The sequence below is a fragment of the Zootermopsis nevadensis genome, unplaced genomic scaffold (genome assembly GCF_977971745.1).
Source record: "Zootermopsis nevadensis isolate Lab colony 2312 unplaced genomic scaffold, Znev_1.0 Znev_ptg000029l, whole genome shotgun sequence".
In the NCBI taxonomy this organism is placed as follows: domain Eukaryota; kingdom Metazoa; phylum Arthropoda; class Insecta; order Blattodea; family Termopsidae; genus Zootermopsis; species Zootermopsis nevadensis.
In genome coordinates, this window is record NW_028259161.1 from 12,005,207 (window position 1) to 12,021,113 (window position 15,907).

Here is a 15,907-nt window from a genome sequence, read left to right on the forward strand (position 1 = left end):
AAAACTGTTAATTTAGCTTCTTGATTTGACAGTATAATTAATGGTTCACTGAAGATACAAATATTAAATTTTGTATCAAGACAGATTATTAACATTCCTATAGGTTATGTATAAAATATTGTTTATCTACTTCACACTGAAACCTAATAAACCACTGGAGCTATGAATATGACATTTTATATGAATGTAGATGACATACATTCCTATAAATTATGTATGAAATATTGTTTATAAGACAACAGTCAACAAACAGTGATTGTGTGAAACTGTCAGGATACGTACAACAAATTTAATGTAGAAAGTATCTGTACTAAGTAATGAGTTCTTCCCAAAAAAGATAATACATAACAATATTAATATGTAACAATGTTACAATTTCAAGCAACAAATAAATTATGACTTGAGCAGGACACAGTTCTTTGACCATCCATGTAATGTGGTATGGCCATAAGATATCCACCCCCAGCAATTTAGTTAAGCATTCAACACTGCAACTCAGCCATTTTGGTATTTCAACAGTATATTTTTCAGGTGATCTTTAAATGCAAAACCCTCTAAAATTAGTCTAGAGTCAAATTATATAATGTGTGTAAAATAAATGAAAAAAGAACTAGTAGAGTATGCACAAAACCTTAATTAAGGATCACTGAGTATATTATATACAGTCTTTCCATTACTTTCCTATGGGTATGTTCGTAAATTTACTACTGTCTCCTTTCTTTTATGCCAGGTGCAGCACCTAAACGACGCACAACCTTACTGTATGAACATGTGGGTGCAAGTTATAAAGTAGACCAAGAGGATACTGTGGTAGAACTACTTGAGCAGCTAGTCAGAAAAACTGAAAATGGTGTTGAGAGTGACGTTCCTGCTCTGTTCTCACACTTAGTAGTTGCTCTCTCATCTCTGAACTACAATGAACTTGAAAATGTGTTCAACCATGCCACTGACAAACAAATGAGGTAAAAAAGAAAAGGTATTAGAGCTATATTACTGTTAGAAAACACATGACCTTGCTTGCACAGAGGTTGAAAGTGTTATGCTTATATGTCAAATGCTGCAGCTGTATGCACAAAGCTGAAGGTCATGTATAAACTTACAAGGATTTTCCTCAAACACATTGATTCTCAGTACCATGAAAGACACCAGTGGGTAACAGTTGTTAGAGGCTCAATCTTCATAGAGTGAACTAATGTCTTCTAACACCACAGCCGGGACAGGAAAGATGCATTTAGATCATGAGAGCCACTGGAGTATCACATGGCTTGAACAGCAAGAGTTCAGAATTTTTTTTACAAGAGTAGAGTGAAGGTCAGGGGTCATAGGACAAAATTTACACAGCAAAAATCACTTGGGAGCTAATGTGTTAATTCAGTGAATGTAATAAAGTTCAGTTGATCAGCACAGTACAGTAGCATTGGGTGGGATGTGGCAAAAATAAAGACACACAAGTTTGAATAGTATGATGTTAGGAATAAGTAGCAGTGCTGGTTTATGTAGGTACATTAGCTGATGTGGCTATTTGTGCTTATCTGCTAGTTAAGACACAAGTTCACAGTAATTAAAGAACTAAAAATATAATGGCAAACTTACTGAATAGCTGTACTTATACAATATACTGAAATAATATACACAGCTCTCTGTATTTACTTTTACTTAATTTTACAATTATTTTGTGGCAGGACGTTCCTTCTGGATGCAATGCCACACATTAGAACGGCTGATGGAATCAAAATATTGATACATCTCTTCAAAACTGGTGAAATAACTTCTGTTCAGATGGACTCATGGCTCACTTCACTTGCATTCGAGAAGAAACCCATGCTCAATATGATGTCATCAGTTTTGGTATGACATAACCTTATTAAAATATACAGTGTGTTTCTGAAATATACAGCACCACTTATGGGCATGTTCTGTACACAAAGACAAACAAACCAGTAAACATGGATCCTTGGATGTTATATTTTTTAGCTATGGCCCTATGGCCTGCAAGATCACTTGACTAAAAGCTACTGGATTTTTATTGCAGGGGCCATCTTGAAAGTACTGTTTATGCTATAGCAGATGGTGTAGTGGAACTGCAACAAAGGGTGAAGACATATGCAAGTTAATTCTAGTCAGGCCTTTTGTTGTTAAAACAATAATCTGTAACACTGGAATTAGTAATATAAAACTTTCTTGTGGATAGGTTCACACTTCATTTTTCACCTTTCTTCTTCCAAAATAAGATGGGCTATAACTGAAAAACAAAACATCCAAGTAGCCATGTTTACAAAGACATTCTTCATTGTTCTTGTGCATAGAACTCTCTCCCATCAAAAGTGGTGTCATATATTTCAGAAACACTCTGCATTTACATAGAAGTACAAGGATAATATATAGCATAAAAAGTCTCTCCTATCTTCATACCAGCTTCATATTAACTATGTACTTTTTGTTATTACAAATGAAGCTCTAGCCTCTGGATGATGGTATAACCATTGCATCAGTTATAGAGGAAATGCCTTCACTTAACTCAAGAATACAAAGTTATGAGTTCACTCCAGGAAGGAAATAACACTGCCAAATTAAGGTTAAATTATATTTTATTTTTAATTGATTACTTAGAATGTTGAAAGTTATGAATAGCCAGTATACTAGAGTTTACTAAACTTAGTGAACAGTGAATTCTACTTTTATGCCATTAACATTATATATTCTGAGTTATCGAAAATTATAGTAGCTACAATATGTTATTATATGTCTGGTACAATGTGAACCATGATTTTCTCTATACAATATTTGTGATTTGAGAAGTTCAACTGTACTTTGATCTTGGTTTGAATTTTTCACTTGGGCATACTGGCTGGGTTTATATGTTAAACTGAACAAACCTAACTCTAAATTCCCCATCATTATGTAGCACTGCTTATAATATTTCAGCCTTTGTTGGATAGAGGTCCAAGTGCTAAAGCACTTCTGAGCATCTCTGCACTAGTCCACAGCTACTGTCAGACAAACAGTAACTGTATAGAGATGGACCAAATAAGGGAGATCATGAGGAAGATTGAGGGTATTCTGGGGTCTAACTGTCAGTCTACTGATCCAGCCAAACAGCAGCTGATTACACTTGCTCTGAAAGCCATTGGTAATGCAGGTGTTTTCACTGGCTCTAGTAACATACTCAGAAAATGCATTCAGGTAATTAAAATAAATTGCTATTTTTGGGGATTAATGATCATCGAATATCATATGGTGTGTAACTGAATAAAATATGATACCAAATACAAGAACATGAATATACTTGCCTATTATGCATAAAAAGTCAATGTTAAATTTCCTTCAAAGATGTCGAATTTTAAGTAGTTCAGCCTATTTGTTATTGAATATGGAGATTCTCACCAGACATTTTAATTAATTCTTATCCACACTGAAGTTTAAAATTTAAAAGAAACTTTTAATTATCATTTAGCCTCTATTATTCAGTCTGCATTCACACTTTATTATATCTCAAGAACTTCACACTGTGGATAAAATGTTTTATGGCAGTGCCCTTTGTGTCATATTAAATTTTTACACTCCCTTAAAACACTTTATTAAAACAAAAGCATAATAAGGTAAAATACATATATACTGCGTGTGCATCCGTGTGGATAGATGCATACATGCACACATCTCTTAATGGAACAGACGACAGTAAGTATTTATAGTGCAAAAGCGCACAGACACATGGGTAGAAGAAAACTGATTATTTTTCCACACTGAGAATTTCTTAAGTCAACTGTTTAGATTTACACTAGTTGAATTATGATAATATCAGTAATATGTAACATAATTTCTCTTCATATTTCATGGACATATACCATAGTTTATGACCAATTCTGCAATGCAGCATCTTGGTGTGTATTCTTCAGATACTTGATGTTAATTCACTTTCTAAGCATCACTCAACATCAATACAGAATAAGAGACATCCCTCAGATATAAACACCTCTACACCAAACCACATTATTTAGCTGTGCCACAAAAAATTTATAAGGTTCATTAAGTTTTAGTAATCAAAACATTTTATCACAAATACTTAATATTTTAAATAAATTGACAAACATTAATGACTGGAATTCTTTGCTTTAAAATATGAGTGCAATAACTACATAGACACATATAACCTGAAGATGACCACACGCATCCATAATATGTAGTCTGATAAACACTTATAATATAAACAGTGACATGTGAACAAACATCAAGTATTGGTTTATGACTGTAGCTGATTATTTCTACAGTGTTTTCTTTTCTATCCTCTCAGAATGGTCTAAACATTTTGGATATTTATAATTAAACATTGTTGAAATTCTTCTTGTCCATTTTTAAATATTTCAGATATGTCACATATTTTGTCTGCAGTATACAATTCAGTTCATGTTTTAAGACTAGATAGTAATACAGGTATCAGTATATTTACATTCTAATGACAATTTTTAGAAATCACAATATATGGTACATATAATATAGTTGCCAGTAACACCTTTGATTAAAATGTATTTTCTATTTAAAAGTATTTAAAAGAGATTTCACAACATTGAAAAATAGGTGTTAATATAATATTATTATTCTAAAGATAATTTTTTTAAAAAACAAGAATGTACCAGAACATATGACCTAGTTTTTATTTTGGCAGGAAGAGAATCCTATTGAAGTACGCCTGGCTGCCATTTCTGCATACCGTCGATTGCCATGCACCGAAATTACTCAATCCCACTTCCTAGACTTGTACACCAACAAACATGAGGACACAGAACTGAGAATTGCAGCATATCTGGCAGTAATGCAATGTCCATCCTCTCATATAATACACCATATCAAAGACACTCTGTACAGTGAAGACGTCAACCAAGGTAAATGACATACAATGAAAGTCTATAATGGTTAATAGACAAAAAATAAAGTATAATATTAAGGCCTTAAGTATCTATCAACTTAATAAAAATAGTTACTATATTAAAATAATCTGATATATGAATATGTATATGAAATTTGAATGGTAAATAAATTAAACTTAACAGAACAATAATAATGTACTGTAGTTTAAGAATTATAATACATCATAATACTTTTTCCTTCTTTACAATGTTTACACAGAGAACAGCAGCTTGAGTTTTTATAAATATTATTTCTGATAATGAACAGTGTCTATGAACATAACCTGTACTCTTCAAATTTCACATTTTGTTCATACATCAAAATATGCCTACTTTTCCAGCCACAGAAATATTTTCATCTCTACAAAATAAAAAACATACATAACACAGATCCATATGCAACAATGTGACAATAAAAGAAGCTGCATACTATAAGTTTCTTCTATAACACATTAGTTATCTTTAATCCTCACCAGTCTCTCTGTTTCACTAGTCTTGAAAAGAACTGAAAGCATATGCCATGTTTGCTAACAATGATTAAAGGTAAACATGATATGTGTACTAAAAAACATGTGAAATATTAATATAGCATAACTTAAGAACTCAGAATATACAAAAATAAACATTACTGGTTTGGACATTTATATTCTGATATATGAAATATCTTACAGACTATTGTGATTATGAATTAAAATAAATATGGATGTCTTCTGGGTTGTTTCATCATGCAGTCTGGTAGAAGTTCAAAAACATTTCAGTGAGATGCCTGCCTTGCTTTAGGGCTGTGGTGATGGAGGCAGTAAGCGCCTCTGAAACTTCATTAAACTTCTACCAGACTACATGGTGCAACATCCCAGAAGACAGCCATCTTCATAGTCACTACTGTAAAGACCTGAAATCTCACATGAATAAAAATGAATTGCCAGGATATCTTTGAATTTTTTTCTTCTTGATTTAGATATGTTTCACATCTAATAGTGCTGACAAAGCAACAATTGAAACATTTACTGTTTACAAAATGCTTTCTGAACTGCATATTAAATATTTATTTTGTGTTGTGTGTGAAATTTTTAAATTTGTTTACAACTTACTCCAAAATGTTGCACAGAACTTTCATTTAGCTCTTCAAATATTCAGACTAATGATAAGTCTAAATTGCTGTAAGTTTGGGTAATTAAGCTTTATTCTGTTTCAGTGGCTTCATTTGTGTGGACACATCTGACCAACCTGCAGGAAACATCAAGCCACTGGAAACAGAGTATCAGGGCATTGGTATCAAGTGACTTTCTACAGAACAAATTCAAGACCGATGTTAGGAAGTTCTCGCGAAACTATGAGGGTTCTTTTTTCTCTGAGTCCCTTAATGCAGGTGCTGCTGTTGAGAGCAATGTCATATTCACACCACAATCCTATCTTCCTCGTTCTGCAACCTTAAATCTTACCGTTGATTTGTTTGGGCAGTCAGTTAACATTCTGGAAGTTGGAGCACGTGCAGAAGGCTTTGAAAGTATTGTGGAGAATATGTTTGGACCTGAAGGATATTTACCTGACAATGCTATGAACAAGATGTTGAAGAAGCTCAAAGATAAACGTGAATCAGATAGTGTAGAAAATAGCATCAGTAAACTAGCAGACCAATTTAATGCAAAGGGAAAGATGGAAAAAGAGCCTTCTGCATCTATGTACACACGTGTGTTTGGTAATGAGCTCCATTATACACAGCTTCAAGGACTGAAGGAGATGAGTGACAGTGTAAGTGATGCAACTTCATCTGATATCATTAAGAGAATTATGCAGCAGAAAGACATTGACTTCACCAAGTCTTTAGTCTTGGTTGATGGATTATATACAATTCCTACCTGCACTGGTTTCCCCATAAACTTGGCCCTTAATGGAAGTGCTACAGTGGGCTTCAAGGTACATGGTTATGCAAACATGAAGCACTTGTTCACACTCAATTCAATTGATATAGAAGGCAGTGTGACACCTAGTGCTGCTATTGAATTTACAGGAACCATGGCTGTTGATGCAACTGTTACTAAAGCAGGTATCAGACTTGTCAGCACATTGCACACAAATACATATATCTCTGGGAAGGTAAAAATTCAAGGTGGAGATCTGGTGGATTTACGACTAAATGTTCCTCATAAGAAAGTTGAGTTGTTGAATGTTGCATCACAGCTATTTGTACTGCATCGTGACCAGCTTGTTGAAAGCAGAGGTATAGAAGATACTGTGGAAAATTATACAATGTGCTCTACGGATTTTATGAGTTCCCTAACTGGAATGAAGTCATGTATGCAACTAACTTATGTCAATTCTTCTCTTCATCCCACTGCACCTTATTTTCCTCTTACTGGTCCATTCAGAATCCACATAGACATTACCAAAAATGATACTTTTAATGTGTATGAATTGATCTTCAGACATCAAAAGAAAATCTCTACAAGAAAGAGTGGGACCTATATGATGTTCCATTTTGACACTCCTGGTTCCAAAGTTGACCGTAAGCTGAGAGCTCAGTATTCATTAGACTGGACAAATTGGGCTGCTAAAGCAAGCATTGTTACACCCTTCATCAAGATGACTGCAAGTGGAAAGGTGGAGAACTCCGATACTGTTAACTCACTAAATGCAGTCATAGATCTTAATAATCAAGAACTGATTACAACAAGGGTAGGTTTCAAAAGGACTAGAAATGGACATAGTGGTCGTTATGAACCCTTCTTTGCACTGTCATACAGGAATCAGCTGATAGCAGACATCACTGGCAAAGTGAATTATAATGAAGGTTTTAAGTACAGCGCTGACCTTGTGATAAAAGGCCTCTCAAAGGAACCTATTACAGTTTCAGGTACTGGAAAACACATAGCATATCGTATATTATTGTATTCTTGCCATTTTATCAAGTAAGATGTCTGTAAGATTTTTTCTTTGAAGAGATGAAAATCAGATTAGATAAAATGAAAAGACTGTTAATTTTGATAATCTATAAGCCTTACATTTGATTAAGACAAGACAGGTTGGCACCTGGTCCTTTTAAGGGTTGTGAATTTTGGGAAGTAATATGTTCAAATATAATGATTTCATTTTTATAAATTCACAGGTAATTTTAACATGAATGAAGACAAATATGACCTGTTGGGTGATATAAAATCAAACCCCTTGACTAGCACATTCCATGGAAGTTTACACTTGGCTAAAAACTATCTGAGTACCAAAGCAACTGTACAATATAAAACTGGAGGGACCAAACCACATACGTTGGAGTTTTTTGCTAAGATACAGGATAACTCCAAAGGTACACTAATCAATGATGGCATTTACATCACAGCACAGGTATGTGAACTGGAAATAATACACTCCTATACAAGAAATGTAACATAGCATTGTAAATATTCTCAAGTATGTGTGCATTAGATTAGGTGATACTAATCTAATGGTACAATTTTGTAGGTAGGACTAAAACTTGATGACAGTTGTTTACTCAGGTATAGCATGTTTCAAGCCACAATATATCATTTCTGGTTACAGGTTTCTTACTGAAAAAAGTCTGATTTCTTTAACAGTCATTGTTAATGAACACGGTATATTTAACACAGATGTATAGTATATTACTACCTTCTAATCCATTTTGTTGGTGAATTCTGTGAATTTAATTACCAGATGTCACAGTTCCCTCACTACAATATTGATGCATCATGGGAAGTACAACACACTGACCAATACTTTGAGAGCATATGCAAATTGGCTGTTGGGAATGTTATATGGCAGACACAACAGCTATACCGCTACAAATCAGCTGAAGGCAACACTGATCTGGCTCTCCTGTGCACATTGATCTGTCCTACGTTGGGTATAGACTACGGTGTGGATGTCCAACACCAGGTATATGAAGATGCAGAGATTATGAAAGTTAAATGGAAAGAACACTGAAATATTAAAAATAATTCTTAGACAATGATGAACTTGTATCCAACTTTTGTGAAATTTTTATCACTCTAACTTGGACATAAACAATAACAACAGAAGGTCATATCTCCTATCCCTAAGAATGCAATTTTCTGCGGGAAAAAGAATACCAGAATTCTCACACACATTTAGCACACTATTTACAGTATGTTACACATCACAACATTTGACTGCTGAATTTTACAATGTAGTGGTTGACTCTAATGCTTTATTTAGAGTATTGTGTGTTGTCCAGAGTTTTCTCTTTGTGGTGTCCCTTGGTCACTTCAAGTAAATGCTGCAATGGTACCTTAAAAATGGTCATGACCACCTTCTACACCCATCCAATATATTATTTACAATCAAAGGGGGAAATTTCAGTTACTTGTCTATGCACATATGAAATTTGTGAGGTTTTGCATTGAGGTTCTTTTCATTTTCTGGAACTACATTTGTGAAAAACACCTCCACCATTACTAAATGCTGAGTGATTCACGCCATAGGGATTTTCATGCTAATGGTAAATATTCTTTTCTGTTTAGGATTTGAGGTTTTCATGGTGATGAGTCTGAAGATTGCTGTCTTCTGGGTTGTTGCAACGTGTAGTCTGGTAGATGTCCACCAACATTTCAGAGGCCCATGCTGCCTCATCATCAGGGCGATTAAATTCATCTACCAGACTACACAGCGCAACAACCCCGAAGACAACAATCTCAATTCATTTCTATTTTTAAGTCAAAGTGTTCACATTTAAGATCATGCTCAAGGCAAAGAGCACTAATATTTAAAAACTGATAAATATGTTCCATGTGGATGCAGCATGCATAAATTTCCATCTTTATGATTGATTGCATTATGAAAAGCTCTGTGTGGAGGAAAAAAAACCGCACGCACGCGCGCGTGCACACACACACAAAAATATCTCATTTGTACATCTTATCTTTCAGTAAGAAAGGCCCAGCTAATTTGTTCTTTCTTTAGCATAAAAAAGGAAGTGAACAAAAAGAAGTTACAAAAAATTATTATATGTGTATAGTACTGACCTTAGTGATTTCATTATAATGGATTACTAATGGTAGGAGGTATTTAGCATGTACAAGCCAATTACTTTCTAGTATAGCTGTATATTTTTCATCTGTAAACACTGTTACCTATAATTTTCCCAATATCAAACATTTTATGAGGTTAAAACAGTGGTTACCTCTGATCACTGTAATGAACAGGGAGAATAACAGTAAGAAAGACATGGGACTTTAGGGTGCTATAAATGTTTCAGGTAACTAATGCAACAATATCAAGCCACTTCAGGACAATAATTACTCCTCAGTATAAACTCTTGGCTCACTTCAATTACACACACAAATTGGAGGATGAGATGCATCAATGTGAAGTGGATACAGAACTGAGTAGTCCATGGTACAAGACTGGAATTCATGGCACAGTGACAGAGTCAACACCTAGTCGACATGAGATTCAAATGTCAAGTTGGTGGGGGTCACAAACATATGTCCACAGAATGAATGTTAGTGGCTTCTATCTAGATGGCAGGAATAAGGTGAAGATGGAGCATCAGCTAGATATAACACTGACTGGAGAGCTAAATGGCAAGCTTGTCACTGGCCTTATATCATCCACTGATTTTAAAAGCCAATGGATACAGCTGGATGTATACAATAAAACTTATTTGGCAAATGTGACATACATAAAAGACATGTAAGTATAATCAGCAACATTAATTGTACTAAAGTTGTTGTCCTACAATGTTTGATCACCACTGATTCACATAAATAGTGGACTTATTGCTGCATGTTAGCAGCCTGTGGTGATTGGATCCCTTTGCATAATGTTGGGCTTTGTCTATTGTGTAATGTACATCTGGGAGTTGACTGTTATCTATTTTCAGTTGATTGGTTGTCATTGTACTGCCATAGGTACATTTTAATTTTTAATGTTAGTAGCAATGGTTGGGATTGAACCTGCTGCCTTTTGATAATAGGCTAGTACACTAAACTTGGCAGTGTAGTGATTAGTACATATGGTTACTCTGCCCAGTAAAAATGAATACATGCAAACTTGAAATTGTTCAACCATACTGTATGGTATCTCTCACGTGTTTGCTTGCTTTATAGCTAGTGGAACATGATACAGAGTTTTAAAAATTGTGATATAATATATAGAAATATGTGTTGTTCTTAACATAGATATAGGCCTGATTTGTATCTTCCCCAGTTTCTCTTATATCAATAATGTTCTCAATTGTATCCACACAGTTACAATGATAGCATATGTTTGCAGCTTTCATTTCATAGAAGGTGCAGTGCAGCTTGCTGATTCAAAATATGGTGGCAGTTTGGTTCTCCTGAGCACTTCATTAGAGAAGGGATTTGCTGTTGACCTAAAGCTACGAAAACGACTTACCCTGGCAACAAAGGTGAAAGTATCAGTAAAATGATGATAAATTTATTAATGTCTAGTGACACATATGGATCGAGACAGATTTTGATGCATTTGTAAGCATGAATGTAATGCTTATATTCTGTATAATTAATTGAATATTAGAAAGTTATTTTTCATTATAATAAATTACATTAGTATTACTGTTTATGCAGTCACTTTTAAAACTGTCAGAGCACCTTTTATTCCCTATAACATTTTTTGCATTATTAAGTGTAAGTTTCTTTTCTAAGTGACTATTTCCATGAAGCACAGTTTCTGAGAAGCTAATTCTTGTTCAGCTAGTCAAATTCCTTGTTTTTAAGGAACCTAAAAATTCATTACCATGTTTAAAGTGCCTGCCAGTACATCCTATTCCAAGGAAGATGAATGCAGTCCACATTCATGATTTTCCATCTTTGTAGGTATCTCCCAAGTTATATCTTCTCTTCAAGCTTCATGACTAAAATTTTGTATGCATTTATCATCTCTCCCATGCATGTTATGTGACTTTCCCAGCTTATCTGTGGTTTTATTAATTGAATATTTGAATTATTAGAAAATAATAATATCAAAATAGAAGAAGTGTAGAGCTTTAACACTTGGATAGTAGAACAGTGACAAATGTAAGTGTTAAAGAAGAAATTACAGAAACAATAAAAAGTAAAGTAAAATGTTGTCAATTACTGAGAGAAATACTGCATAAATTGGAAATTTATAGGAAGGGGAAAAACTCCTATTTAAAATTTACCATATACCTATATTAACATATGAAGCCATAACTTGGACATAGACCAAGTAAGATATTAGTAGCTTGACAGCAACAGAGATGGGAATTTGAAGAAATATAGAAGGAAAACCCAAAATATGTACAAGAAAATAGAAAAAAAATAGAATTAAACACCAGAAGGCAAACTGACAAATAACAGAATGAAATGGTATGGACACATTTTGAGAGTAAATAAGGAGAGAATTACAAAGAAGATTTTGAACTTGAAGATGACCAAGAGAAACTTCAAGTCAAGATTGGAAAAACAAGTTAAAATAAGTGTCATGCAGAAGGCAGGCATGCCATGAGAAGAAACTGAGGAAGAGATACAGGAAGACACATATAAATGAGCTTGGTTGTCACATGACCCACTTAAAGTGGAAATGTCTCAGGAAGGTGAACGCTTTACATTTCTTTTTATGTATGTACATGTATATGCCATTTAAATAGGTATGTTGGGATGGGATGCCTACACATTGCAATTAGTATTGTAGTTAACTTCAGTCAGTATTTATGAAATGTGTATGGAAACCAAAAGCTGTACTTTAAATCATGGATTCTGCCTTATTATTCATGACACATCAAACAATTATATATTTAAAAAAACCTTCCTAAAAATTATAACATAGAGAGATTGCAAGAAGTTCTTGTATTCAGAGCATATCTAGTAAGAAGTTTGCTGTAAGAAGTCTCTAGAATTTGAGTGAAAAAATCCAATTTTGTTATTATATAATAATTTAATGTATCATTTAATTCATTTTTTGAATTAGGGTAATGCTTCCAAATTAAATTCTTATGTAGGAAAAAAATCATCAAACTATTTTCATAATTGTCCTTTGAAAAAATAATGTATGAAATTAAAATTTTGAATGGACTGTTCATCATATATTGTTATAATAATTTTATTTATATAAATGCTCCAAAGAAAGACACAATTTTTACTAATGTAATTACTCATTTTTCTCAGGTTACATGTGATGATAAGAAACATGGACTACAGTTTGAGTTGTTCTGGGATAAAGATGCAAACCCACACAAGAAAATTTCACTGATGGCTGAAGCAGTGGGGAACAAAAAGGAAGTTCTGTTGGAGATTCCTGGTCGCTACCTAAAAGGAGAAGTTGTTACTGTGTAAGCATCTTCAAAAACAATGCATTACTCAACAGCTTGTTAGTACTCTATACAATTTCAGCACAATTTATTTGACAAAAAAGGAAATTTGTTCCTCAGCATCTTATTACTATTTGGAAAGTTCTTGAACTGTGAGGAAGCTATCCAAACCAAATTATTTTTGTTGTTTTGTTGATTTCCTTTGTTCATAAACAAAACTGCTAATATAGTAAGATGAAACAGGCCACAACTATTCTTCCTTTTCTTTCTGATTCATAACATATCATCATATATCATATATGAACATGAATATGTGAACAAGCAACAGGAACACATTATTACTAATGAGGCTAGTATACAGTAATATTCTTAATGAGTATTTGCATTATACTTAGTTCAAGTCTCAGCCAGGGAGTATCACATTTTTTGTGATTTTTCAAAGTATCTGCAGGTATATTTTAGGATAATGCCTGCAAATAAGACATAGTCAAATACTTAAGAATTATTCCCTCATCATCATTCATGATTATACTCTTATTTTATTTTATTTTATTTGATGATTATCTAGCCTTTGAAGATAAAACTTTGTTTCTTAATAACATAGGAATCATCAAGTTCACACACAATCAGTACAGTACCTATTTCACAAATGCATGCAGCCTACACTGGGCTACTGGCATGTTTTTAAACTTTTGAGAAGGGTAAAACTGTCAAGTACCATTTCCATACAAAATAATGTTTCTCATACATTTATCAGCATGTCCACTGACTAGATAATACATGCTTAGTTGCAACAGTTTACACCTTACTGCTATGAAATTAAGAAACAAATATATGATTTATACTGCCTTCATGTTAACATTTTTCACTTATGTTGACAATTACCCTAAAAAATCTTGTGTGTGTGTAATGTTTAACTACTTAGTTTCATTAACAATTTAAAATAAATGTGTTGATCAGTGCTAAGATCTTTCCATTCCTTAATCTTCAGATAACCAAAATCTTGATATTTTTAACATGCAGTACTGAAAAAAATGACCCTTCATCACATTATGTGATTTTAGAAACAACATGTATGGACACTGTAGCATTGTGGAAGAAATTATGCATGAACACACATGTAACTGCAATTAAAAGAATTGATTTAAATTAGAAAATTATAATATGAAAAATTCCACATCACTGCCTAAAAATATCTGAAATTTCACATTTACTCAAGTGACAGTCCAATATGCATGTGCATACATGTACACACGCATGAAATTTCTTTTGTGTCTGTACAGCAATTTAGTCTTTTGGAAGAAAATGTTCTTTCTACTTGTTTGTACTTTCATAAGGATATTTTAGTTATAACACGAATTGCTGAAGACACTATTTTCATAATTTATCACCACAAGGAGGAAATTTTAATATTTTTGTAAATATTATGGAGCTTATAAAGACTGAAAGAATAAACAAAATTAAAAAATATTGAATCTGGTATGCAGAGCCAGTGGAGTAACAGGATTCTTAGAGTGGGAAGAACACCATAAGATTTCTGTTCACCTGGAGTGGAATCTAGATGAAGGAAATGCTGACATCACAGCAAAACTCTACACTCCTTTTCCTGGGATGAAGTCCCTGACTCTGTTTGGCACCTACAGTCTACTTGAAAATGAAGGAGTCTTAGTGGTAAGTACATCACATCTTACATTAGGATTAATAAATACTAAGTGATGCCATGTAGTCTCTTACATTGGGCAAAGAATATATATTACAAACATTATTTAAACAGATCACCTAATATGGATCTTTTGGCAGTAGGTTATGAAAATGGGAGTAAAATGAAACTGGCTCAAGATTGTGTCAGATGACAGACTTCGGTATCAGCAATGCTGAATCTTAGGTTCTATTACATTATGGTATAGTTCAAGTTAGGTTATTAAAGTGACTGTACTTATTAAAAATTGTCATAAATAAAGAATTTAACCTTCAACAGCAAATAATGATATTAATAAAAAGTATGTATTGTCAAATACAATCATAATGAGCCTGATGCTCAAACATCATGACCAAGTGATTAGCACTCCTACTTCATATTTGAGGAGTCATGTGTTCCAGTCTTGGCCAAGACACCAAAGTTCCTGATACAGATTTTTATTTTCTGCCTCAGTCCTTCTAGGCAAATTCTGGGATATCTTAATCTAGGCCACAAATACTTCTGGATATTTTCAATTCATTACACATTCTATCATTTGATGCTATATAATCTCAGCTATTAAAGTTAAATAAATTAATAACCCATTCGGTAAAATTCTGTCATTAGAGATTGCAGTGATGAAACTGAATTATGAAACACATTAATTTTTATGATTTTGGTATTAGAAATTAAATGTCTTATATTAAATAGTGGCTGTGGAAGTTTCATTTTTCAGTTTTCACAGACTGCAATGTTGGGTGTGGCAAATGTGTATTAGTTCTCATTTATAAAAACAATAATCTGTAATAGCTATAATATACAGTATACAAGTTTATAAACACTCTTCCTACTAAATTTTGATATTTCACCTGAACACATATATACACCATAAACATGAGCAATAAAATAAGAATTATTTACATTTTTCTGACATCCCATTCTTAACAAAAAGTGTTCATAACCTTGAATTCAGTTCATGCTTCTAAGAAGAATTTTTAGAAGTGAACTAACAATATTTACTGGTACATTGTTGCTTAGTAGTGTAGGAGCATGATCTATTTT

The 15,907-nt window shown here is 33.3% G+C and overlaps 1 protein-coding gene across 3 annotated transcripts in view; it reads left to right on the forward strand.

Annotated features, from left to right (window-relative positions):
• Nucleotides 1-15,907, forward strand: part of LOC110831440 (uncharacterized) — a 61,134-nt gene that overhangs the window by 12,783 nt on the left and 32,444 nt on the right. For all 3 annotated transcript variants that reach the window (XM_022067435.2, XM_087357942.1, XM_087357941.1), the window contains exons 7-17: nucleotides 731-962; nucleotides 1,683-1,848; nucleotides 2,926-3,183; nucleotides 4,664-4,880; nucleotides 6,100-7,758; nucleotides 8,011-8,243; nucleotides 8,571-8,792; nucleotides 10,132-10,568; nucleotides 11,151-11,286; nucleotides 13,025-13,188; nucleotides 14,655-14,838. In XM_022067435.2, the coding sequence (XP_021923127.2) occupies nucleotides 731-962; nucleotides 1,683-1,848; nucleotides 2,926-3,183; nucleotides 4,664-4,880; nucleotides 6,100-7,758; nucleotides 8,011-8,243; nucleotides 8,571-8,792; nucleotides 10,132-10,568; nucleotides 11,151-11,286; nucleotides 13,025-13,188; nucleotides 14,655-14,838 (3,908 nt within the window). The remainder of the gene's footprint in view (nucleotides 1-730; nucleotides 963-1,682; nucleotides 1,849-2,925; nucleotides 3,184-4,663; nucleotides 4,881-6,099; nucleotides 7,759-8,010; nucleotides 8,244-8,570; nucleotides 8,793-10,131; nucleotides 10,569-11,150; nucleotides 11,287-13,024; nucleotides 13,189-14,654; nucleotides 14,839-15,907) is intronic.